Source organism: Mauremys mutica, chromosome 3, assembly GCF_020497125.1.
Source record: "Mauremys mutica isolate MM-2020 ecotype Southern chromosome 3, ASM2049712v1, whole genome shotgun sequence".
Lineage (NCBI taxonomy): Eukaryota > Metazoa > Chordata > Testudines > Geoemydidae > Mauremys > Mauremys mutica.
The window spans coordinates 94,248,889-94,276,189 of NC_059074.1; the positions used below are offsets into that span (position 1 = coordinate 94,248,889).

General features: G+C 40.6%; 1 protein-coding gene across 1 annotated transcript in view; it reads right to left on the minus strand.

Moving 5' to 3' along the window:
- The window catches only part of TRDN (triadin), a 271,057-nt gene that overhangs the window by 11,521 nt on the left and 232,235 nt on the right, over window positions 1-27,301 (minus strand). The window contains exons 39-45 of the mRNA XM_045010301.1: window positions 23,661-23,708; window positions 22,771-22,791; window positions 17,946-17,972; window positions 16,822-16,860; window positions 16,558-16,599; window positions 15,474-15,521; window positions 6,494-6,523 (exon numbers count right to left, since the gene is read on the minus strand). Coding sequence (XP_044866236.1) covers window positions 6,494-6,523; window positions 15,474-15,521; window positions 16,558-16,599; window positions 16,822-16,860; window positions 17,946-17,972; window positions 22,771-22,791; window positions 23,661-23,708 — 255 coding nt within the window. The remainder of the gene's footprint in view (window positions 1-6,493; window positions 6,524-15,473; window positions 15,522-16,557; window positions 16,600-16,821; window positions 16,861-17,945; window positions 17,973-22,770; window positions 22,792-23,660; window positions 23,709-27,301) is intronic.

Here is a 27,301-nt window from a genome sequence, read left to right on the forward strand (position 1 = left end):
GTTCACCGTGTCCAGATAAAAAGAGGGCTAGGATCTGGCCCAAGATGTCTGTCTACAAATCGCATCCACAAATTTGGTAATTAAAATCTAAATTCTACTACAGGTACCTCTAGTTGATTGAGGGAGCAAAATTGAAGGCTTGGTTTGAGAACGCTTTCATAATGTATTTATAACTATTGTAATTTAAAAATATATAATACTTATTTATAATTAATACTGTATTATTATGAGCTGTAGAAAGCAATTTAAACTGAAAGCAAATACATTTTTTACATCTGCAGATCTTATGTCACCACAGAGAGGGGAATCCCTAATTGATTAGCAGCCATAATGCTGAACATGACATGTGGTATCTAAAATGTCGTGCTGGGGACTAAAAAACTCTACAGCTTGCTAACTGGCTCTGGAACCATTTCATATGAAGGTTTAACTCAGAGGATGCATGGGTAGAGAAATGCACTGTTTTTCATCCTACAATCTCTTATAATCAGCCACACAGCTACCCTGTGTGTGTGAATGAACCAAAAGTGCAACACTCCCCCCAAACTAATTAAACACTTCTTCCTGTTAGATAATAAACCATGCAAGACATACTAATGCAACACCTAACTGATGAAAATAGACACCTTTCAACAAAGCATACAAATTATCAGAGTACGCAGTCTGAAACTGAGTGCTACAATACGATTGCCAACATCAAACTTGCAAAAAGCTTCTTCAAGAGTGACAACACACTGCCATCAGACACGTTTCACTTGTGAAACCAAAGAATAAACTAGTTAAATCATTCATGGAATTATTTCCTCACAGAACAGAAGTAAATTTAGGTCCCAAATCAAAATCCTTGGAAGTCAGTGGGAGTTTTTCCATTAACTGTAGCAGTCTTGCAGTGCTGTTGATTTCATTAGTATTCGTTCCCCACAAGAAGAGCTGCAGTGATTTGATAGCACAAGCTGTGTACTGATCATGTACTTTAGACATGTTGATGTGAAAGGTCTCTGCAGACTTATTCCTAGAGCCAGCATGATCAGCTGTTTTATATTATCATATTGTCTGAAAAGCTGCACTGAATGATTAAATATTTATTTTTTGCAACATGAAAATCAAACAGTAAATATCCCATCAAGGTGACAGTAATAGATATCAACCAAATGGAAGTTAATACCATATATATTGTTGACCAATGTAAAACAAAACCCTGCATTTTAACTTTCTAATGCAGATGAATTACTCCTCCCATAATAACACCACTTCTCTTTGAAGATATAGGTAAGTTTAAGAAACAGTGCTGGAATTATAAGAATAAGACCTGGTAGTTTCAAAAAGGAACTTCTTATAAGGAAAGAAGAGACTGAATTAAAATGCCCTTCCCACCCTGGCTTCTCACTGTAGAATTCCAACAATAGTAATAGTGGGATAAGTATGTAAGTTTAATTTAAATAATTTAAAAATAGTCTACACTACCACCAATGCTATTTGTGGTCATGACTGGAACAGAGCTGGTCCCACTGACTTGGGTTGCATGGTGTAACTGAAATGGCTCCAATGGGTTCAACTTCCACTAATCAGAACTTTGGAAACATAAGATCAGTCCTGCTTCACTGGGTCTATGTAATTTCTTATGAATTTTTAGAGACACAAGATCTATGATCAGAAATTTTTCAGATTGTCATTCTGGCCTCCAAACAAGTTGTTATTAGAAGAAATGGAATAAAACACTGGAAGAGTTACATTTCAGGGGTAGCAGAGGGATTGTTCTCATGGACATTCACCTGATATGTAATCTCTGGCATTAGTTTATGTGCCTAGAAATCTGTTGGAGGAGAACAACATTTTAGACACGGTGTCTGTTCCAGCAGGTGCATCATAGCAGTGTCACAATGCATACATACATACATACTTTTCTTCCCTTCTATTTAGCAATGTGATTTAAGAAGATCAGCCAAAGGGGTAAGAACCAACTGTGTAATACAGAACATGAAGACACTTGTTATTGTTGTTTGCTTTTGTAGTAGAATCATTCAACTCTAGAGATATTTTTAAATAGTTACTTTGATTTTTATCTTCTGATCTGCCACAAATTCTGCATATTTATTAAATACATACAGCCAATCAGTTTTGTTTCTGAGAAATTTTTTTGACCTACTTATAGAGGGGGGAAATTAGTTCACTGTCCAATAGGCATAAATAAACACAACTATTCAAATTCTTTCTGCAAAGTTAGGCAAATCAGAATCTCATTATTGGATCTAAAACTGCATGTTAAATAAGTCTATTCAGGTTCTCTGTGCAGCATTAAATCTATGACTTGCATACAATGTTTAGTTATAAAACTGATCAGTTTATCCCTAGAGTTATAGTAAATGTGGAGAGACATTCATTTTTATATTTAACATTCTAAGTAATGCTTAGTAACATCACTAGTATGAATAAGTCATTGAAAACAACCTTTGTCCCCTTCTCAACTTTACTTTTTCTCATGCTGTGCTATATGCTTGGAAAACCCTCTCCTTCCAAACAACCTCTCTTTCTCCTCCTTCAGATCTCTACCCATGAGCCTGATTTTCTATTGCATTCACTCTCATTCACTAGCATTTTATGCCCATTTCACATTCATTTTGCAGTGGTGTAAATGACTATACAAGATTCAGGACTACGGATTATCAGGCCATATGCCTTTAACACAGGCTTCCATTGCTGATGAACTTCAACTGCCTGCTCCCCTCCTTATGATTTATCTTTAATTAAACACTGGGGAGCAGAGTCTAACCATGTGTAAAGCACATTCGCAGCGGTGGTACTGTGTAGGTATTGCAAAATAATATGAATAAACTAATAATTAAAGGAAGTAACTAATATGTACTTTCATGACTGGAGGATTGAACAAGTAAGGTGTAAGAGCTATTACAGAATAGCAGACTCTGAGATCCTGTAGAGGAGTACAGTAAGTCTTCTGTTGACTCACCCTAGGCTATGCTAAAACCCTATGTTAAAATTCCAAGTGGTCACTACAGACTGGTTCAATTAACTCCAACCATGATATAAAGCAGGGTGGGAGTACCTCTTTGGGGCAGAAGGAACTATGGAGATAGGAGAGAGAAGATCCTTAAGAGAACTCTAGGAACAACTGAGCTGAGGGTGTGGTTGATGCTGTGTTATTGCTTTTGTTTTATCCGAGTGAAAATTTTTAGCTGATTTTTTTGTTTGTTTGGTTTTGGCTGAAAAATGTTGATTAGGTTGACCGAAACATTTAGTGAATTTGTCAATTTCAGTGAATTGTTTTGGGTAAAATGAAAAAGGGAAAAAAACTTCAGAAATATCAGACTGAATCATTTGGACATTATCAAAATGAAATATTTCAATTGTTCTGGCTAGAGTCACAAGGGGATTCAGGAGCTATTCACAAGACAGAGGAAGATGAGGACTTTCTGCCTAGTAGCTCCATGGTGAGGACGCTCACCAAGGATGTAGGAGACCCAGGTTTGAATACCTACCCTATATCAGGGACTTGAAGTCAGGTTGCCCCTACCCCCGATGAATGCCTCAATGAATCTCTCCTGTTGAGGCAAAATACTTGAATAGTCATTGGGCTTGAGAGAAAGAGTGGGAATGACTAATAGTTACAGCATGCCCCTGGGAAGGGGAACACCTGCAGTTCATCTTGGCTTCAATTACTATTTAAAGATTTATGCAAAGTGTAAAAGCAATAGCACAAGAGTTTGAAAGAGCCCTACCCTAGAATAGTGAATAGCCTAGTGGTTAGAGCACTCACTGGGCGACTTGGGTTGAAGACCCTCAGGGGCGGCTCTAGCCATTTCGCTGCCCCAAGCACGGCGGCACGCCACGGGGGGCGCTCTGCCGGTCGCCGGTCCTGCGGCTCCGGTGGACCTCCCACAGACGTGCTTGTGGAGGGTCCACTGGTCCCGCAGCTCCGGTGGATCTCCTGCAGGCACTGGAGCCATGGGACCAGCGGACCCTCCGCAGGCACACCTGCGGGAGGTCCACCGGAGCCACCTGCCGCCCTGCCGGCGACCGGCAGAGCGCCCCCCGCGGCATGCCGCCCCAAGCACACGCTTGGCGTGCTGGGGCCTGGAGCCGCCCCTGAAGACCCTGCTTCCAAAGGGGGGATTCAAACCTGGGCTTCATTGTAGTTGGAGCTAATTACACTATAACAGGATTCAAAAAATAAATCCATGGAGGATAGGTCCATCAATGGCTATTAGCCAGAATGGTGTCCCTGGCCTCTGTTTGCCAGAAGCTGGGAATGGGCAACGGGATGGATCACTTGATTACCTGTTCTGTTCATTCCTTCTGGGGCACCTGGCATTGGCCACTGTCGGAAGACAGGATACTGGGCTAGATGGACCTTTGGTCTGACCTAGTATGGCCATTCTTATGTTCTTACACCAATCTGCCTGCACAACTCTGCAGTGACCACCCTGAAGTTTAACATAGGGGTTTAGCACAGTCTAGGATGAGTCAACAGAAGAGCTCTGCATTTATATACTGGCTCATAGAGTATATCTAGACTGCAACCGGAAACCTGTGGCTGGCTGGCTGATTTGGGCTCACATGGCTCATGCTAAAGAGCTATTTATCTATATTGTAGATAATTGGGCTCAGGTTGGAGTGGGTTTTTAATTGCAGTGTAGACATACCCTTAGAGTCTGCTATTCCATAATAGCTCTTAACCTGGGCATCTCAGGTGAGTGCCCTAATCATTGGGCTATTTGGTATAATAAAGACTCCTCAGTTTTGTGAATCTATCCTTTCATTTTGCTTGCTTTTATTAGAAAAGGTCAAAATACCCAAAACAAAACATTTCATTTCAGGTTGAACAAAGAATTTAGTTCATCCTGAAACAATTTTTTCCCAATTTTTTTCAGTTCACCAAAACGTCAAAAAGAACTCAGTTTCAGTTCAAATCAAACCAGTTCTCCCCGCCCCACCCCCTAGTTTTTTTTTAACTGATTTTTGTTGTTGTTGTTCACTGGCAGTTATTTGCACGGCTCTAGTTACCAATAAAGCCAACCCCCCCACCCAGAAAGGGGGTTAGTTTGAACAAGAACTCAGTATACATGTGCACTTGTAAAGGATCCAGCAGGGATCCAGCCCATTCACAAGGTCTACTTAGTGTCCGCTGTATTTGTACAAAACTTCCACAGTCTTCATGGGGATTTACATATTTCAAAAGGGTAGAACAAGTCCCATGTATTAAGATATTATTAAGTGTGTGGTTTATAATGGATTATGATGGTACTACAGAGACAGGTTATCAATTTCCTTATAATTAAACCAGACATTGACCTTTTGTTTTTAATCTAATCCAAAAGTCTCTGAAGTGGGAGACTTTCTAGTAGCTTCAATGGGCTTTGAATCTGGCCCTAAATCTTTCATTTTATCTACATATCTCACAGAGATTTAGTTTCTCAAGATGGTTTCATAGAGGATAACCTCAGAAAAATGGAATTACTAACAAAAAGTTACTGGTATTCTGAGGTCAGATGAAGTCCTGAATATTAAAACAGCCAAAGATTCAATCAGATATGTTATATGGGCAGTACAGATCTTAAGTATAAAACCATGAGTATGAGCTCATTCCATTACTTTTTAGGAAATGGTGTGAACTCTCAAGGTCCAAGAAGTGAAAAATAATATTAGTGATTAAATGATGATTTTTTGTGAAAAAAGAAACTAGGGAATCTTTAATATACATTTTTTTGAGTTTATCATTTCTCTATGAGTCTCAACTGTTACTGATAATGTTCCTTTTAGTTATCCTCATTTCCTTATTTTGAGACGGTCATGTTTTTTCTCCTCAATATTTTTTGCTAAGCTTCAATGAACTATAATCAAGTTGCAGTCAAGTTATCAAATTCAGGCGTTTGATCCCAACAACTGATTTTTTTTAAATAAAAAAGGGGTGGAGCTGTGAGACTCTATTGCCAGGATACTCAATACATCACAAATTTGCAATATACAAACAGTCTGACATACAATAGGCAAGAAAGAGAGCAGAAGATGTAACACTGAATTTTCAGTAGTTGAGCTTTCATAGTTGAGAGCTATTTATCCTGGTGTTTGTCACTCTCTCAGCTAGTTTAAGTTCTCTTTTGTGGCAGTTACCTCTTCTCTGTTGTAGAAAAGTACAATCTTAAATTTAATAAAGTATGTAACAGCTAGAGTGACCAGATGTCCCGATTTTATAGGGACAGTTGCGATTTTTGGGTCTTTTTCTTATATAGACTCCTATTACCCCCCAGCCACTGTCCCGATTTTTCACAATTGCTGTCTGGTCTCCCTAGTAACAGCCCTCCCCACTGCCCCCCCAATCCTCTAAAGGTTTCAAGGGAGGAAAAAAGACTCATTCCTTGTCTGTGTGTCAGAATAAATAACTTTTGAAAAATCTTATCTGTTCCAGCATTGACAAGTATATGTCACCTGAACATCAAAGACAGTCTCACAAATGGCTATAACAGTAAATAGAACTTACTTGCTGTTTTTGCAGCTTTAGAAATCTTCTCTGTAAGGGAAAAAATATATGACATGTAGACACTAAATGCAAGACAATAAAATAACTTAATAGTAACTGTCAATCTCTACATGTTAATACAGACTCATAATGAATTCATCTGCTGGAAATGCTGAGTTTTTCAAGGGGTGATTACTATGTGCCCTCTAATATCTTCTGGTGATAATGTGATTGGATTAATCCTTTTTATACAGGAAAACATCTAAGAAATGACTGCAATCTACCACTGTAGGAGCAAAAATAAATCTATTTGAAAAATGCTTCCTTCAACAGAGATGGTAGTATAATTTGTTTATATAAAGGATTTTTCTATCATGCTTAGTGATAATTTAAGTTTTCTCTGAGATGCGACTTCAACTGGGCAGCAAGCAACATTTCTTTGACATGAGGACCTTTAAGTCCCCCCAAAATTGTAAAACACAGATAGAAGACTTGTTATTCTACTCCTGAAATGAAGGCTGCTTGTGAAGCTACCTTTCTATTGGTAAATATATTTGTTTTACCTAGAAAAGAATCACTCTGTCCATTAGTCTGAACATTGCACCAACTTAACAAAAACACATGTTATATGTAGCCGTTATCATAGTTTATGGTCTCGTTGTAATCTCACCCTCCGCTTCTCCCTCACTGTATTGTTGCATTATTTGTAAATAAATTAGAGTAAAGTAATTATAATATAACAACAACCTATACAGTTGTTTAGCTTTTCAAACTCAATTGTAAATGTTAACACCTACAGGACAGTCTTATAAAATAAACGAAATAGTCCCAGTGACAAACTGGGACCTAGACAGTCCTGAGTTTTGGGTAGTATTTGGCTCTAAATGTGTGCCTGAACTTCCCTGCTTGTGCCTATTTCTGTTTTTGACTGAGCAAAAACTACAGAGCAAAATATTCTTGAACTTTATGGAAGGTTATCTTTGACATTTAGACAGGCCCATATCTAGTGATATATATATATATCTTAAAATAATTGGTGGACAGCTTTACTAAGGAATACAAGTTATTGTCTACTGCGAGTATCAATATTGCTTTTGCTTGGTAGGGTTCTGCTTAAATCCTTGTATATGTGAATGTTCTAAAATTCAAGATATATACAGATTTTAAAATTGCTCATTGCTCTTTATTTGACTGCCTTATAATATCAAGAAACAGATGAAGATTCAAATCCAAATCTAAGAACATGAAACTACTCTATTCAAGCTTTAGAAGCCAAGAGAAGATTTCTTCTTTAATTTTTTAGATGATCTCAGAATTCTTAAATACTTTTCAGCTTTGATTATTCCAGTACGAAGTATTAGTATTTCATACACTGTGCTTAATGTATCAGCATGAAATGGAAATACATAGGAAGCAGAACTGAAGCTCAAACTCTTTATAGTATCTTAGATTTGCTCTCAGATTTTAAATTCTTAGCGTTCAGCTAATACTGAAATATAGAATTGACAAATGTTTGACTATAATTCACTTTGATGTTATTTATAAAATCTTTATTGTTGCCTACAAATACGCCAACAAATATTTTTGTTCACAAAAACACTGGAAAGAGACAACGTAAAATACTTTTGTGATTATCTGTTTGCATTTATGGAAATATATTTGCACAGCCATCCTGAGACCTCTTTAAGGGCTAGGATTATCGAATCAGGGAGCAACAATATCATGCAACTAAACTGACCTATCACATAATGTAAACAAAGTGGTTACTAGAAGAAATAATCATGGTAAATCATAGTAAGCTGAATTAATATTGCAATTTTAATTCTAGCCTAAGTTCCCTCTAAACTGTGTGGCTGCGCAGCAGCCTATTAAGTGCCACGCAGGCACCCAGGGCTGTGGCAGGAGAGATGCCTCTCCCCCAGCCCCAGTCTTGCCACAGTGGGGAGAGGTGCCCCTTCCCTGGCCCCAACCCAGCCCAGCCCCGGAGCTGCCGCAGCGGGGAGAGGCACCTCTCCCTCCGAGCCCAGTTGCTGCTGCAGGGAGAGAGAGCTGGAGGGAGTCCTCTCTCCCTGCTGCAGCCCCGGGGCAGCCTGCACTCCAAACCCCTCATCCCTAGCCCCACCCCAGAGCCCGCAGCCTCAGCCAGAGCCTGCAGCCTCCACCCCAAGCCTCTGCCCCAGCCCTGAGCCACCTCCCACACTCTGAACCCCTTGGTCCCACCTCACCACATGAATTTTGTTATGTGCACCAATATGCATAATATGCACACATCACTTCCATATTGGTGCACATAACAAAATTCATTCCACACATGGATGGGAAAAATTAGAGGGAACACTGATTCTAGCATTTCCTATCTTTTGCATACTTCACGTTACAGTCTTAATAATGTTCTTGTAACTGATTTTGGGGGTGGTGGTGTAATTTTCTAGGTTTTAAAAAAAAGCATACTGAAGAAATATCCTACCACGTGACACCCACAGGAGTCATCATCAGTGTTGGAACCTTTATATCCACCAAACAGACCTCTGCCATTTGAGCTAACAGAGTAAGTGATAGCAGTAATAGGGTGTCATACTCGAAATGGTCCAGCACTAGACGGGGAGGAGACTCATACTTTGCCAATGGCTTTCACAGATATTTGTTGGCAGAAGAAGAATGGGGAGACTCGGGAATCTTGGCTCCATTCCAGGCTGTGGAAGGGAGTGCACTCTACTGATAATGAACCCGTCTGCCCTATTCCTTCCAACCTGTTCCAGTCTCAGTCTTAGCTCTTTCCCAACAATGGCTCCTCTTCCCACTGACATTCTCCTTCACCTATCTGGTCCAAGTCTCTGCTCCTCAGACTTCTCGACCCAGTCCTTGCACAGGAAATTCTATTTATACTCCTCTGGACTCTCCATCCCAGTTCCCCACATGTCCCAGTCTCCCGGCTTGGCCAGTGTCAGTTTCTCCACCTATCTTCTCATCCCATCTGTCTCAGCTCCCCTCTACCCCAGCTATTTCATCTTCTTCATTGGCTCCCCAGTCCCAGTCTCCCTCCCTGGGCTCCTCATCTACACTGTGCCACAGTGCGGACTACAGGGGTGTGAACTGCAGAATGAACTGAACGGCTGTGTTCTAACTGCCCTGTGTGGACACTGCTGGTGCCAGTTAAAAGATGTCTAGTTCATGTTAATGTAGTCTTCTTTCAAACAGGACTACAATAATATGTACTCCGTACCTTTTAGTTTGGGATCATCACCTTGTTGTGGTGAAGGGGTTTGCGTGTTCCAATGATCCTCAGAGCTAAGTTGTTGGGAGCTTCATGTTCCTGGTAGGGTCTCCCAAGGTGAACATGTCTGAGGGAAGGTCCCAAACAAAGCACAATCCAATCCCCCAGATGGATCAGGTGGAAGAGGGTCCTCGGATCTCAACTGCTGTGAAAGTGGATGAAGGCTGCAGCAAGTGAAGATCTCCAATATCTCGGACTTTCCCTGCCACTGGGACCCAGACCTTCAAGGTGTCATGATCGTGTGGTTGCTGTACGTACACCAGCTTCCCCACACTAAAAGAAATCATATGCAGGCTTCTACCATGGGAAACAACACCTTTCCAACCCTCCAAGCCCTGCAGTGATGGACTAGTGGTGACGGGGACAGGATTAGTGAATCTGGCAGTCCCTAGCCATGAATCTGCACATAGGCAGTGGTAGTGAGATGGTCGTCTGCCACCTGGACTGAGACAGGGGTGCAATTTGGCAGCTACTATTGCGACTGAGCAGTCCTCTTTAGGATCCCCTCTGCTCACCCCACCTCGGGAGAGGGCTATAAAAGGTAACTTAAACCTAGGCTGTCTCATACACTCCTGGCAGGATTACTGCATCCGGTGGGATCATTCTGCCTGAGGTCAAAGCTATAAAAAGAATGTTCTCACCCTGATGGATAACAAAGATAATATACATCCGGAAAGAAGAATTGCTATTGTTGTCAGGGATCTTGCAAGATATAACATCAATGTCACTTTACTAAGTGATACAAGGTGCCCAGATGAAGGTCAACTGAGAGGAGAAGGTGGAGGCTACACATTTTTCTGGAAAGGAAAATCTGCAGCAGACAGGCGCATTCATGGAGTCAGTTTTGCAATTAGGAATAAGTTTGTCAGTCAGCTTACAGAATTTCCTGTAGGAATCAATGAACGTCTTATGACTCTTCATCTTGAGCTCAGCAACAACCAGTCTACTACAGTCATCAGTACATATGCCCCGATGTTTGATTCTATTGAGGATACCAAGGAACAATTCTATACAGATTTTAAACAACATTCCCAAGGAGGACAAGATCATTCTCTTTGGAGATTTTAATGCTAGAGTCAGGCAGGAGTCAGCTCTCTGGAAAAGAAGGAGTAGGAAAGGCTAACTCCAACGGCATCCTCCTCCTGAGCAAATGCATAGAACACAGAGTGATTATAATGAAACCAACCCCTTTAGACAAAGTGAGAAGTATGAGACCACTCCCAGAGACACCCTCACTCCAGGCATTGGCACCCTTTTGACTATGTTATTTTTTAGAGCTCGAGATTGGCAGGATGTCCGCATCATGAGAGACATGCATGGAATTAATGACTGTTGGACAGACCATCACCTTGTTAGATCAATCATGAATTTCCAGATCATCTCAACGCATCACAGTCAGGAAAAATGAAAGAAATTCAACATCAAGTCCCTTGAAGATATAGTGACTGAGGAGAAACTTCAGCAGTATCTCCAAGAGAAGTTTGCCGCTGTGCCTACAGCTGACGATGATAATGAAAATTTCTGGAAGGAATTAAACACTGCCATTCTCTCGGCACGTGCTGAGTCCATTGGCTATGTCACCTGCCATCACCAAGATTGGTTTGATGAGAACGATGCTGAGATTCAGGGCCTGCTTGACCGGAAAAGAAAAGCTAATCTCATGTGGCAAAATGACATATAACACCAGCAGAAGAAAGAGTCATACAAGCAACTCAAGACTGAAGCCCAAAGGAAAATCAGTGATATCAAAAATAAGTGGTGGTGAGAAAAGGCCAAGGAGATTGAGCTTTATGCTGATAAACATGCCATGAGGAGTTTCTTTCAGGCAATAAGGGCCATTTATGGCCCATGCTCCCATGGACCCACACCACTCTGAGTCCAAGATGGGTCAGTGTATTTTAAGGACATCAAAGCCATCAAAACCAGATAGAAGGAGCATTTTGAGTTACTCCTAAGCTATGAGTCAACATTCTCTGATACCACTATAGAATCTATACCTCAATAACATGAAAGAGAATCTCTTGCTGACCCCCCCCCTCGAAGAAGTAACACGAGCCATTATGGAAACTAAGAACAAGAAGGCAGCAGGACCAGATGGCTTACCAGCTGAAGTCTACAAGTTTGGAGATGAACTGGTAGGGAAGCTCCAAAACCTTTTCTTCGTATCTGGTACAATGAGAAGATACCAGAGGACTTGGGAAACGCTAACATTGTTTCAATCTTTAAGAAAGGAGATAAGTCGGAGTGTGGAAACTATCATGGTATTCCCTTGCTATCTACGTCAGGGAAAATTCTTGCCCATATCCTCTTAAACCGATTACTTCCCCTTGCTGAGGAAATATTGTGGTTTTAGACCATCACGCAGGACAACCAACATGATCTTCATTGCCTGCCAAATGCAGGAAAAGTCTCAGGAGCAAAATCAGGACCTGTACACGGCTTTCATCGATTTGACAAAGGCCTTTGACTCTGTCAATCACAAAGCCCCGTTGAAGGTGCTGGCCAGATTTGGCTGCCTTCCAAAATTTATTAAGGTCCAAAGGCTTCTCCATGATCCGATGACTGCCATGGTTCTCTGTAATGGCCTTGAGATGGAACCTTTTGTCATCAAAACTAGGATTAAGCAAGGATGTGTTATTGCCCCAACCCTGTTTTCCATCTATTTAGCAGTCATTTTGGTCCTCGTTAAAGATCACCTCCCCAATGGACTTGACATTCAATATAGAATGGATGGGCGGTTCTTTAATCTTCGATGTCTCCGCTCAAAATCTAAAGTCTTCAGGGTGTCCATTACTGATCTTCAGTATGCTGATGATTGTGTCATCCTTGTGCACACTGAGAAGGACCTTCAGTCCAGACTGGATTTTCTTGCACAAGCTTACCGAAGCCTAGGACTCTCATTCAATACTGAGAAGACTAAAGTGTTCTATCAACCTGCTTCAGGCCTTGCACATGACCCAAAACAAATCACCATAGAGGGACAGACTTTGGAGATAGTCGAGCCCTTTTGCTACCTCGGTAGTCAACTTTCTCAAAATGCAAAAATCGACAGTGAGATCCAGCAAAAGTGCTTCCTTTGGGAAATTTGTCCGACACATTTTCACAGACCATGACCTACAACAGGACACCAAGATCCAGGTCGATAAGACAATTGTTGTTCCTACACTCCTGTACGGATGCGAAGCCTGGGTGACCTATCGACAGCATTGCAAAAGTTTGGAGAGGTATCACCGATGCCTCTAGAAGATCCTTCGCATCAAGTGGCAAGATCGCCGCACTACTGCCAGCATCCTAGCTGAAGCCAATGTCACCAGCATTGAAGCTATGATCCTCATGCACCAACTTTTCTGGGCTGGACCTTGTGTGCGGATGTCAGACTTTCGCCTCCAAAAACAAGTCCTCCACTCTCAGCTCACCCATGGTCAGAGATCCTGTTGTGATTAGAGGAAATGCTACAAAAACATAATGAAAGCATATCTTAAGAAAACTGATGTGGATATCATAAATTGGGAAGAGCAAGCCACCAACCAACCCCAATGGTGCCATATCTTCCATCAGGCAGTGGCCTGCTTCGAGGAGAAGTGCCTTGATCTCAAAGCTGAAAAAAGAGAGAGGAGGAAGGAAAAAGAAAAAAAAAACCTCTCTCTCAGTAGGCTGCTGGCCTGCCACAAAATGTCTGTACCTATTGCAGGTGGATTTGCAGTTCCAGGATCAGACCCCTGAGTCATCTCAGGACCCATATGTAAATCTGTGGTAGATATCCACAAATGGAGGGATTGCCAATCTATCAGTTTACACCAGCAGTGTCCATATGGGGGAGTTAGAATGCAGCACGTTAATGTGCTTGCAATTCATACACTCGTAGTCTGAACTGTGGGGTCCAGTAGACAAGCCATCATTGTTTTTTGCCACCCCTTCCTTGGCTCTTTCTCCTAGTCTTTGCCTAGTTAATCCCAGTTCTTCATCAAATTTCAGTATTCCCTCTCTCCCACCAACTGGCTCCCAGGCCCTCTTGTCTAACTCCCACTCCCAGTTTCCTTGCCAAGAGTCCAAGTCTCCCCCATCCCAATTCCTAGTCTCAGTTTCTGGATCCAGCACAGCCCACAGCAGAGCCCAGAGCTGCAATTGTAAGGAAGTCATGCTGAACTCCAAGCTAAAGAATGCCCAGTGTGGACAGAAAATCTTCAGGGAATTTAGTTTCTAACATTCAAGAAGTTTCTGTGGAGCTGTGTGAACAGCTTATAACTTGGCCAAATTTGGGTGGATGTTCACATAGATGGCGAAAGACATCCCTGACAAGAAACTAACTCCCTGCTAAATTTCAAGTCCTTGCTTGAAAGCGTGGGGATACAAGTGCTTTTCAAAGAATTCAACATGGGCAAAACAGTGTATTTCCCTAGCCACATTCTCAGAAATGGCTGAACCATTTTGACTGAAGTTTTTCAGAAAATTTTAGCCTGAATCAGGCATGGGGCATTAAAATTTTTAACCCAAATGGATAGAGTTTGGCAAAGTTCTATGCAACTGAAAACAGGGTCCTATAATGGGAAGTGTCAGGCAATGTTAATACCTGGCAGCACTATGAGCACTCGCTATCTTTACGTGCTAAGCTCCAAAAGTGAGCATAAAATAATGAGGCCTGTTTTGCAACACAGATTCTATCTCCTGAATTTCTGCATCTCTTATTGGACTACAGAATTAGCAGGAGTTACAATCTATTTGTTGAGCCCAGGACTCACCATTCCCAATGAAAGAAGAGCAGATATCTTCTTATGTGAAAGCCAATCAGTCCTGATGCAGCAAAGCATTTATACATGTGCTTAATTTTAAGCATGTGAGTAGTCACCTGGAAGTGGGCCAACATTCTGTGTGCTTGCTTTTAGTTTGTGTTGTTTTTCTTTATTGTTCATTTTGTGTTCACTTGTCTTGTACATTTTGTTATAATTAAAAAATATTTGAGCTCAATTAGAGACACCATAGGGTGTTTTAAACAGCTTGGGCCAAACGCTGTTGGCAGTTATAGTGGGGCAACCTCTTTGAAGTCCACAAAGTACAACTCAAAGTGGATTTGACTCAATAGTCTCTACTACAGACAGCTATTACTCTCTAGTGAGATTAAAGGCTTATATCTTCAACTGACATGAATCGGTGTAACTCCACTAAACTCACATGCACTGATTTACAGCTGTCAAGGATCTGGCCATATGTAGAACCATTAATGATTCGTATTATCATAGCACTTGTGAACCCCAGCCGTGGTCCAGGTTTGTATTAGGTGCTGTAAAAACTAAGAATAAAAAGAGCTTATGTGACAAGACACTGTAGGCAGACTTCATACTGAAATATCCCACCCTCCTTTATGTTGTTTGTTTTACAGGGATAGATCCCCATCCATCCTCAGAGACAAGGTGAATTGGACAGATTTTTGCTCATTCATTTGTGCTATCGAACAGATTTCCCAGGAGAAACATATGTTTGTTCTAAATCAGACATCTCCAACGTCATGACAGATCACTTGGTCTAAAAGGTAACTGGCTGAAAATATGTTTGGGTTAAGGACCGAGATACAGTCCAAATACAACAGTCTACAAATACATACATATGGGCCTGATTCTGTCAGCTCTACCCTTGTGAAGCTCCCATTGACTTTAATGAGAGTTGTGCACATGAAGAGCTTGCAGGCTAGAGGTCTCTTTAAAAATATAAGACTGAGGAAATATTGATTACCTGTTGTCAGGTTGTGCTGTCTTAGAATTTCTTTTACTGTTGGCACTGCTAAAGAAACACATTAGTTACTAAGTAATGAAATTTTAGCATTGAAGTAAAAACACACAATTGATAGGTTTTGAACTGGTTAACACTTTACAGTTTATAGAAACAAAACAGATCAAAGAGGATTTTGCAAACAAACTTTTTAAAAAGGGAAATTTCAGAACAAGGAAAACTGTGTCTCTGGTGTTAGTTTAACAAACCTGCTTTATTACTAATAGCTGTCTTCAAACTGACCATTTGAATCCTCAAAAAAGTATGCCTGATCATTTTGTGTGGATAGATGTGTCTGATTTTTGTGGATCGGTGTGTGAATATCTGGCTCTAGGTGGGCCTTCCAGATCTGCACTTCTATGAAAAATGATCTCTGTTTAACTAGCACAAATATCCATAAACTGGTCTCCATATATGTGGTTTTATGCCTTTCAGTACCTTAGTCTGTCTGTCTGTCTGTCCAATGCTACTAATTTTTTTTACTGTATAAACCAACATAGCAACTACAAATGACTGTAGTGTTTGGTTGAACAAAGCAGTGTTTGGTTGAAACTGTGGAGCCCAAACAGCTTAGCCAGCATGTATGTGACCAGGAAATGTTTTACACAAATGATAATTATCTTGAATTGTGAATGCAGTCATCACAAAATATACAAGTCAGCAATTCAAAAATATCCCACACACTGGGGAGATGGAACCCACGATAGCTCCAAATATGCTGTCCCAGCACACAGCATTATGGCAGACCAGGAAGGGGCCACTACACTCCTATGTAGATACAGTGGCTGGGAATTCTGCAGACAGGCTAATGTACCAGCAGTGGAGAGGGCCACATTGCAGCCTACCTCCAGATTCGAGGTGTTGATTTCATCCCTTCACCTCATACACAGAGGACCCTATATGCTGAATTACTTTGGCTTCATGTGCAACTCCAGGGTTTCCCCCTACACACATTAGAAAGACTAATAAAGCTCTTCATTCTAATCCCTTTAAACCTGATGTCCTCATTTTAAATTACTGCTTGCAGAGCTTCTCTTCCCTTTATTACCTTTGGCTTTTCCCTCTTTGGGATGTTTCTTCTCTGTTTTTGCTACAAAGGAGAAAGAAATATAACAGTTTAGAGAAGGGCCAATTTAACTTTGTAACAATCAGATTATCAAGGTCAGTCTTGGGTTGAAACTGGGGCAAACCTTTCAGAGATTGTTTCAAACAACAATAATAAGAGTTGTGATGTTCACAACAAGGATAATGAGATTACTACTATGTTGATCTTATATTACACACACAGACTTCTCAAATAGTCGGCTTTTACCTTCTCTTTCCTTTGCAGCCTTTTCTGGTTTTTTCTTGGCTAGAAAGATTTGCAAGGAAATATCATTAACTAAGAGGCCTTTATTGGGGATTCTATTTTGGACACCTAGAGCAAATTGATCCCTGGTGTAACTATTAATGTTCCTAAATTTATAGCAAGGATAAATCTTGCCCATTTCAATGGACTGTAGGTCTACAGCACTATATTCTTTTTATTAAGCTTTATACCAAACAAACATACTTGCCTTAGCATGACATATGTGTATGCCCTTTATCAGCATTCCTTTTCTAACCCCCCAGAATACAGCTAGACAGCTAAGACTATTCTCAGCTAAACACACCGAAATTAACTAAGGTGGATAACTGCAGGCTTCTGCGCCATTCCAATATTCCCTGTTGAGTACAGCAGATATCTGGCAGTATGCCTTAGAACTGTTCATTTTCATTCTGTATGATCCAACCAGCTGTAATAAGGATTCAGTGTCTCTTGGTGCATGTGCTACCTGATTAACGCAAGCTGGCTTAATGCTAATCACCTCTGTCTACCTCAGCCAAACACATACACTTAAAAATAAATACAGTGACTGCAAAATAATCAGTTAATCAGGCCAGATTCTCAACAGCTGTAAATTGGCATAGCACTCATGATTTCAGTGGAGCTATGCCAGATTACACCAGCCAAGGATTTGGTTAATCATGTTTAGAGAGGTTGTGTTTCACTGCTTTACTTAGCTAGATGCTAAAAAACATGCCCTTAATGAAGGCACTGGATTTATGGCTTATTACAACAATCTGTAACATACTAACCCCTTTATTTCCCTACGACTACAGAGGAGTTAATGGACCATTTCACCTTGAAGAGTCCCTTAGAACCGTGCTAACTACTTATGCTAAACTATTTGTTCAATCTTGTATTTGGCTGTGACATGCTTAGTACCTTTCCCAGACCTGAAGAATTGCTCAGTGTGGCTTGAAAGCTTGTCTCTCCCACCAACAGAAGTTGGACCAATAAAAGATATTACCTCACCCACCTTGTCTCTAATATCCTGGGATGAACAAGGCTACAACAATACTGCATACAACTGGTCCTTTCTGTTAGACATTTAAGAGAAGTGTAAAATTTACCTGCTACTGTCATTTCAGGTGCTGGTTCTTCAGGAAAACAATCAGAAATAAATAAATAAAAATGAAGACATTCAGGCTTGATATTTTATTTTTAGAAGTTGACAGTTTTGATAGATCTTAACTTTCAACTGCAGCTATCCTCACAGGATATTAATTTGGAAATAAATGAGTCCATGCAATGGACACATACACAGAAATTAAACAGTGAAAGCTGCGAATCCTACCCTTTGAAGTGCTATAATCCAACATGCAGCTACTGTGCCAGTGAAAGCTTTTCAGACCAGTAAGTGTTTAAATAGGGCTCTTTTCAGATAAGCACTCAAGGTTATAGATACCTAATATCTTTTTTTTCCTGTAAAGTGGGTTTAAGTTTAAGTTTTCACCTCTGCTGTCCTACTAGCCATGTACCCTAATTAAGGGCTCTGACACTGACTTGCTGTCTGACCTAGGACAAGTGACTTCACCTCTCTGTACCTTTTGTTTCCCCAAACCATCTGCCTTGTCTTTTTAGACTGTAAGCTATTTGGAGCAAGAACTGTCTCTTGCTATGTGTTTGTACAGATCATTTGTGGTCCCTAGGAACTGCTGCAAAAAAATACACAACAGATACAACAGGCCAGTTCCTTAGAAAGTGCAATTTTGACATAGCTCCAGTGAGAGATCTGCACCAATTTACACAAGACCAGATTAATTTGTTGTGAGCCTCCCATAGGGTGACCAGACAGCAAGTGTGAAAAATCGGGACAGAGGGTGGGAGGTAATAGGGACTATGTAAGAAAAAGCCCCAAATATCAGGACTGTCCCTATGAAATTGGGACATCTGGTCACCCTAACCCCTCGCCCCCTGCTCCACCCCAACACCCTGCCCCTTCTCAACCTCTTCTCCCTAAGGCCCCATCCACGCTTCACTCCAAAACCGCACTCCCAGTCAGCCTCTTCCCTCTGAGGCCCCACCTGCTGCTCACGTGGGGGGGAGGGGCGCGGAGAAGAGTGAACAGGGGGAGGGAGAAGAGAGAAGCAAGTGGTGGGGTGGGGAAGGGGCCGCGGTCCAGGTGCTGGGGCCCCTTCTGAGTGAGGACCCGACGCCATGGCACCATTGTAAACCCAGAACTGAATTTACATGGTTTGAGACCTGGTGACCCCCTCTGTTTCATAAATGTTAGTTTTATCCTATGGATTTTAAGATAAGAAAAGACAGAAACCCTGCATGCCAGGCAGAAACTTAATCTCTTTTAACTAGAACAGTGTAGAATTGGATGGGTTCCATTTGCAGGGATATATATAAACTTTTCTTGACTTTGGGTGGACTATTACCTTTTGCTTCAGCTGAAAATGGTGTGTTTCATCTGGTGGCTTCTGTATCATAAACAGGATTGGCCAAAATTTTTTCATCAAAACTGTTTTGTGGGGTTTTTTGGATGGAAAGTTGCATCTTCAACTAAACAAACCTTTTACAAAAGACGTCCATTTTCTTTGGAAAATTTAGATTTTGTTTAAAAACTGAACATCCAATAATAATAATAATAATAATAAATTTGAAAATGCTGCATGGTGCCCCATGGGAGTTGTAGTTTGGGCACCTCATGCCCCAATTATCATCTATTGTCCATTTTCTGCTGCCAGACTACCTCTCTCCTTTGGCTGTTGAACAGGAAACTGTCTGACTCCATGGTTGGCCTAGGTTGGTGGGGGAGGGGAGGCGTAAAGAAGACAGAGTCACCTTTGTCTTCTCCCCCCTCGTCTGCACCAAGACCAAAAAGCTGGGGATTAAAACCAGTGTTAAAATGTTGAGAGAAATTGTACCCCAAGGTTGGGAATTTCACTACTGAATTCTGCAGGAGCAGTGAAGGGCCAATGTTGAGATCTTTTGAAAATTCCACAGTAAATGGTTCTCTCACTGTACGTTAGCATTTCATATCATTAAAACAATTACTTCTTATTTAAGAAAAAATATCACAAGCTTTGTCCTCTGTTCAAGGTAACCAGTCATAATTTGATAGCCTTTAAAGTAATCAGTATGCAGGAACTGTGTTTTAGATTTAATTAAAGCCTCTGATTTGATAAATGACCAATTGCCCACACAGACACCATTTCACACTAAACTGGAGATAATGAAAATAGGATGGTTTACTAATTATTTTAATGATGAAATGCTAATTAATGTTGGTGATTACTATTAAAATTTACAGAGATAATTTGGGAGTACTTGAGACTTAGTTTTTTATTTCTGTTTATGGCCTGCCTTTCACATAATGAGCCAAATTCTCCACTGATTTATGCCTGATCCATTGATACTAAAGGGATAGCATAGGGTACAAATTGGAAAGAAATTTGACTCAAAATATCGGTATACATTTAGCATATAGCTGTGCTACACAAGCCTTTAAGACCACTGATTACTTAGTATCCATGGCTTTACAGTGCTATAATGTACATATAAATTAATTAGAAATATTTGCAGTGAAGCCACAGTTAGTACTAGGACTGGGCAGCCCCTAATCAGAATAAATGCTCTTCCTTGAGTGAAAAGATCAGTTAAAACCAAGAGATATTCATGTCAATGAGGATAATCTATAAAGCTGATCCAGAAAGTTTTTTAACTAGAGCTACACAGGGATTACTGGATCAAGGTATAAATTGTAGATAAAAATATTTAGGTACACAATTGGCTAAATGTTTGCAGGAATTTTTAAATTAGAAGCTATTTATCTAGATCAATACGATCATTCCAAGAAGCAAAATGCAGATTCAAGGATTTTTGCACATATACATCCCACAAAAGTCACATTGACACATCTTGGCTATTGTTTGTCAATGGCATGTGTCAGAACAGCATATGCTTTAGTAACATCTCCCGCAATGCAACACAATCTTCCCTCTTGTTGAGCTGCTATGGTGCATCATGAAAGTTCCATGGCCACATTGCATCATGGGAGATGTATTCTGGCTGGAGATCCCACTCACAGAAGAGAACTGAGTCAGCAGATATCCAAACTACAAGTCCTCCAGGACACCGTAGTAGCTCAGAAGGATGTGGTCTACTGTCAAACTGAGCAAAAAATGAAACATTTTAATTCAGTTCCACACACCAAAATTAAAGGCTTGCATTTCTGAATTGAAATTTGTCTGTTTTCTGCTAAAACTTCTAGGCTTTGGGTGATTTTTTTAAATTAAAAGTTGTAATTTTTCCACAGAAAGAAGATCCTTTCCCCCAAGAGTTCTGTTTTGTTGACACAATTTTTGTTATAAAACAGTTTCAAAGGTAAATTTTCTACTAGTCTTAGTGCTGAGGGGTTGCTGCCACCTGCTGACTTCAGTGGGAGTTGAAGGTGGTCAAGACCCCTCAGGATTTGGCTTTATAATTTTCATTCATACATATTCGTATCACAGTAGCACCAAGAGGCCAGGGCCCCATTGTGCTAGGCACTGTACGAACACATAACAAAGACAGATCCTGTCTCAAAGACCTTTCTGATCATTTATATGCCAAGGTATGTACTTCAGTTATTTTCTCAGTACCCAAGCACTCATCTTTTTACAGGTTTTCCTTCTCTTCTGTTGACAGACATGTCCCTGCAAAAAAGCTATATTATTGTAGTTCACAAGTTGTATCACAAGCTTTTTCTCTTAGAAAGACATGAACAAAGTTGTATTAATGGTGGTTTATTTATTTATTTATTTTAAATGAAAACTTGTTTCAGAATCACTCTGTGGTGACTAGTTTTTCATGTTCTCTGTCCTCAGTCTGTTTTAATTACGTTCAAATATTACTTTATCTGAATATTTCTTTAAAGTATTGCTAAATTATTTCATTAGTGCAGATTTCTGTAAAGAATATATATCTGTATTGCCTACATTCGTAAATAATGGACATTAGTCCATGTGATCTGATATCCAAGAGAGATCATATAATAATGTCAATAGATTATTTTAGTTTGAAGGATTAACCTCCACATATTGTCTGGCCAAATCCTCCCTTTGACCTCAGTGGGCTTTGGCTTTCAATTGACTTTAATGGGCTTTGAATCAGACCTTCTATGAACTACAACTATGTATTTTACAATGCTTTTAGAATGTATTAATGCTATTAATTAATTAATTCTCACATTTCATAAGCATAAACACTGATCTTTATTAAAAGTATTATAGTTGTTTTAACACAATGTGCAGTATGTAACATCTAATTTCACAATGTAATTGACATAATCCAATCCTTCTTTACATAACCAGAACTCCCATAGTCCTCAACAAGGGGAATTTCTAGAGTGCAAGGAAGACTCATTCTGTGTGTGTTGTCTAATTTCTCTTCTAACTCACTTAAACATCATGATCTTTCATTCTCTTCTTCATTTTAATTGGGTATTTTATTCTGCTAGATGTTAAAAATACAGGCTATTGAAAAGGCTAGCAAACATGCCTGGTTAATTCTCTATACAAACTATTTCCAAACACTACAAATACATTATATAACATTTTCTTCTAATTCTGTTATGTTTTAATTATTCAAATTAATCTATAATTTATCAAAAAACTGATCTGACCACACCCACCTAAAACCACACATCTAAATTATGCTACTGGGATAACTTACTTAACTTATATAAAAAGTAATCACATGACTGTTGCAGCTTCACAATATTAGATCACCAGTAGCTTTGGCTCACTCGCTTTTTAAGCAGAATGAATAAAATCCACAATACATCACTTTTAGAAAAGAAAATAGCATTCTCTAGCATGACAAAGTTGCAAAAATCAAAACCCAATCCAAGGCATCATGCATCTAAAGGCAGGTTTATATTCAGTAGAAAATGTCTATGGCACATACTTGCAGTTACTTTTGATCTGGCTGAGAAGTAAAATAGGGAAGAATAATATTCAGAATAGAGATGTATGGAGAAGGCTGTTATAATATTTTTCCAGCCCAGGCTTACTTTATTAATTCTCATATATAATTAAGCATTGTTTTTAGTGAAGTTACTATTGTAACTAACATTATAACTATAACAATAATGATAATCACTTTGAGATAGATAAAATGTGCTATGTAAGAATGAAATATAATTATTAACAACAGCCACCTTACATCTACACAGCTTCTTCCACTCTGGAGTCCAGAGCAGAATCTCTCTTTTATAGGGGTGGTCATCACTTTATAGTGAAATTGAACTGTACTGCTTCATACTGCTGCAGTAAATAAATTGCACAGAGATACTTCATACTAATGATAATATCCAAAAGTCATTTAACAAAATGAAAATGGATAGTCCAATGTGACGGATTGAACAAGCTAGTTTAGGGAGATAACTATCCTTGAGGAAAATGGCAACTGTACCTGGTCCTGAGAATCTGAACCATGCAGGAGTTCAGTGAAATCCAAATGAATAGTAGAATGATACCAAAATTATTTTGTAGGTGAGAGTATTCAAAACAAACACTTTTCAGACTATGGGTCAAACTCTGCTGACATAACTCTCTTGATAAGAGTGGAGTCAAAGAAGCAGGAAATTGTCTTTACATAGCTGAAGAAATGGACATAAGAATTCTAGTGTCATGTAATGGCTATTTGCCACACTTCAAGGCGACAGTATGCTGCAAAAAGTTCAACAGTGTCATGCACTTGTACATTTTGGCATTTGTCATATGCAGTTCTGGTGTGACTTTTATCTACACAGCAGTTTCAAATATAGGGCTAACTGAACATACAGTAAAGCCTACCTGATTTTGTTTGTGGAACTTCTTTTTCATGTCTGACAGCTTCATGCTCTATACAAAAGCAGCACCATGAAAAAGCTAAGTCAGTCATACCTTTTTTTTAAGTAAGTAAAAGCCGCGTGCATGTTTTCTTCAAGAGTAAACATTTATCTTATATTGTGCATGCTGTTATTGTGGAAGAAAGCCAAATGACTAGCCTCTAGCAGTCTATTCATTATGAAGTCTGCAGCAAAGTAGCAATAAGTAATATTGCATCTAGATGTCAAGTCTCCTCGTGATGCACATGTGTAAGTGCTATTAATGTTACCAGGAGTTATGCACATACATCAAGGGATGAAAAACTCTGCAAGATGGAGATTCCAAGCATATGCCGCAAAACCAACAAGGGGGTAATTTTTTAATAGTATACTGAATTTATACTATGGATATAGTCTACCCTCAAATCAGTAGCACAGATCACAAATAGAGGAATCACTGAAGTATTTTGGGGACTAATACCCATCACTGGGGATCAATGGGAACTCACCTTCCAAACAGTGGTTTCTATCAGCTCTGTAATTATTCTACTGAAAGTTCTGAATTCTCAAAAAAGGAAAGTGCTGTGCAAATTTACCACCCTTTTACCAAGCATTTATGTTTGCAAGTCAGATACTTAAGCTGAACTCCAAAAGTCCAGAATACATCCCAGTTAGGGTTGACAACCCTCCCTGTTTGGCAGGGAGTCTCCCAGAATCAGGCTCTATCTCCTGGAGCTACTGAAGCCAAACCAGGGGATTTTAGGCACTAGAAGTCAGGTGGGCTAAGGCAGGCTCCCTACCTGCCCTGGCCCCTGGCCGCTCCTGGAAGTAGCCAGAACATCCCTGTGGCCCCTGGGGGAGGGAGAGGGTCTCCACGCGCTGCCCTCACCCTGAGCGGTGCCTCCGTAGTGCCCATTGGCCAGGAACTGGGAGCTGCGGGGGCATGCCGTGCCCCCCCCCACGGGGCTGCAGGGATGTGCTGGCCACTTCCAGGAGTGACGCAGGAAGAGGGCAATGCATGGAGACCCCTAACCCTCCCCCAGGGGCCACAGGGACATGCCAGCTACTTCCAGGAGTTGTGCAGGGCTAGGGCAGGCAGGGAGCCTGCCTTAGCCCCGCTGCACCCCAACTGGGAGCAGCCAGAGATAAGCACCACCTGACCGGAGCCTGCACTTCTCACCCCCGCCCCACCCCCCCTTCCCCAGCCCTGAGCCCCTCCCGCACCCAAACTCCCTCCCAGAGCTCACACCCCCTCCTACAACCTCAAACCCCTGCCCCAGCCCGGAGCCCCCTCCTGCACCACAGTCCCTCCAGGGGCCTGTACCCCACACCCTCTCCTGCACCACAACCCCCTGCCCCAGCCCGGAGCCCCTTCCAGCACCCAAGCTCCCTCCCAGAGCTTGCACCCCACACCCCCTCCTGCACCCTAACCCGCTGCTCCAGGATCAGCGCAGAGCCCCCTCCCACACTCTGAACCCCTCGGCTCCAGCCCAGAGCCTGCACCCCTTCCCAAATCCCTACCCCAGCCCAGTGAAACTGAGTGAGGGTGGGGGAGAGCAAGCAATGGAGGGAGGGGGCATGAAGTGAGCAGGGCAGGGCCTCGGAGAAGGGGCGGAACAGGGGGTGAGGCAAAGGTGTTTGGGTTTATGTGATTAGACAGTTGGCAACCCTAATCCCACTGCATATGAGCAGAATATATGTCACTATGGAGAAATAAAGGGAAAAAATCTGCTTCATGTTTCAATTTTTTGGTTCACTTTCACAATAATTTCTAACCATTTGAAAGTTGCATGGCATTTTGAAGGCAAGAGAAGAGAAGACTGAAGAGAAACACTCATTTAAGAACAGAAGACTAGCATTGCATAATTTGTAGGAAATAAACACACCTGCTTAAATGAAAACTGCAGCAACCCTAAACTCTCATAGCACAGTAGTAGCTGGGCCAACTGCATGCAACTAGGGGCCAGAGCAATTTTTAGAGCAGAAGGCTCAGGTGAGGGCTATGTTGGCCATTGTTTCCTTCTCTGGTGCCCCCGACATTGTCAGAAAACAGAGAGTAGCAAGACATACTTAAAGGTGAACTGCAAAGCTAAAAAAAAAAAAAATTAATCCTAGAAATCCCTGCTAAATGCCTCTGTCACATCCCCATTATGATTATCAGGAGTTCCGTGATTAACTGTGATTCCACAGAATGAGGCACTTTGGGAAATGCCTAGAAAACCAGGAAGTACCAGGGATTTCACACAGGAGACAGTGAATATAAAACAATGAGTTAAAACTTAATTCTGTGCGGAGTGACCCCTCCTTCCACATACACAGGGCCTTTTGGGTTGGGAGCACTTTTGTGCTCAACTCAAATTTTCACTTCCCCTTTGCAGTCCATCTGTACGTGTTGAAGAAAAGAAGGGGATAGAAAGTCAACAAACTTACCATACTTTAAGCCCCATTTATTCAGACACTGGCTAAGTGTTCTGACATTTTTATAAAATTCATCTTACAGTTACTGGGACACATTCCATGCTCAGTTACACCCTCCCAAACCCATTTGAGGGTCAGCTGAATTTCGCATAACGTGTTTTTTCCTCATTGTTGTTTACTTGAACAACCGTGGTCATTCAGCCCCCAGTGATGGTTAACAATGACTCTTTAAAAGTCTGCTACTCCTTTATTCATTTCTGTATTGAAAAATGTGATATGGGAGGGAACATGATGAATACTGTGCTAATGCAGTTGGTTATGGAAAACTGAATGGGCTGCCAAGTAGGAATGATAAACAAATACGTTAAATCAAAGCAATAGCCGAGGTTAGGATTGCTGGGATAGAGAGAAAGTAGCTTTAAGCAAAAAACTAATAAATTACCAATACAAAGTTTTTATTTGTTAAAAGTAAAATAGCCACACATCCAACTATATTAAAGGATTTATCCTTATCAAGGTATATACCACATACTTGCTGGCTTTGACTTGACTACAGAGGATAAAAGAAGGTTAAAATGTCATATTTAGGAATAAAGAATGAAGAAACACATTGTAAACATTTTGCTTACTAACTTTGTTTCCCTCCCTTTTATATATTCCCTCCTCACTCATTCTTAGCTGAACCCTCTCATTCCCTTCACATGTAAAGATGCATAAGTAACGTTACTATGGGCCAGATTTACAAAGGTATTTTTTTTAAAAAGTTTGAATTTAGTTGTAGAAAAGGCTGAAGATACACGGATGCTATTGTTTTCCTTCCCTAAGTTAGTTTTCTCAACCTTGGTAGCTAACTCATTTAACAGTACTTGTAGATATGATTTGAGGGTCCCAATATTCCATATAAAAATACCACAATATAGTATTTTGTATTTTCCCCAAAACTATTAATACACTGATATACAAGTTAAACTGTTTCGGACTTTACTGTGGAAATCTACAGTAGTATATTTGTGTAATGAATATCAAAACAATATTTTTATTAGATATGCAGGCCTGATGTTGTGTATCATCACTTTGTTTTCAAATACCATTGTTGTGCAAATGCCTAGACAGTGCAACATAAAGACAAACAATATCATTAACAATTACTCTTTAAAGAAAGCAACTCTTTTCAAATATGCACCATATCAATGGGTATCTAATTTGCAA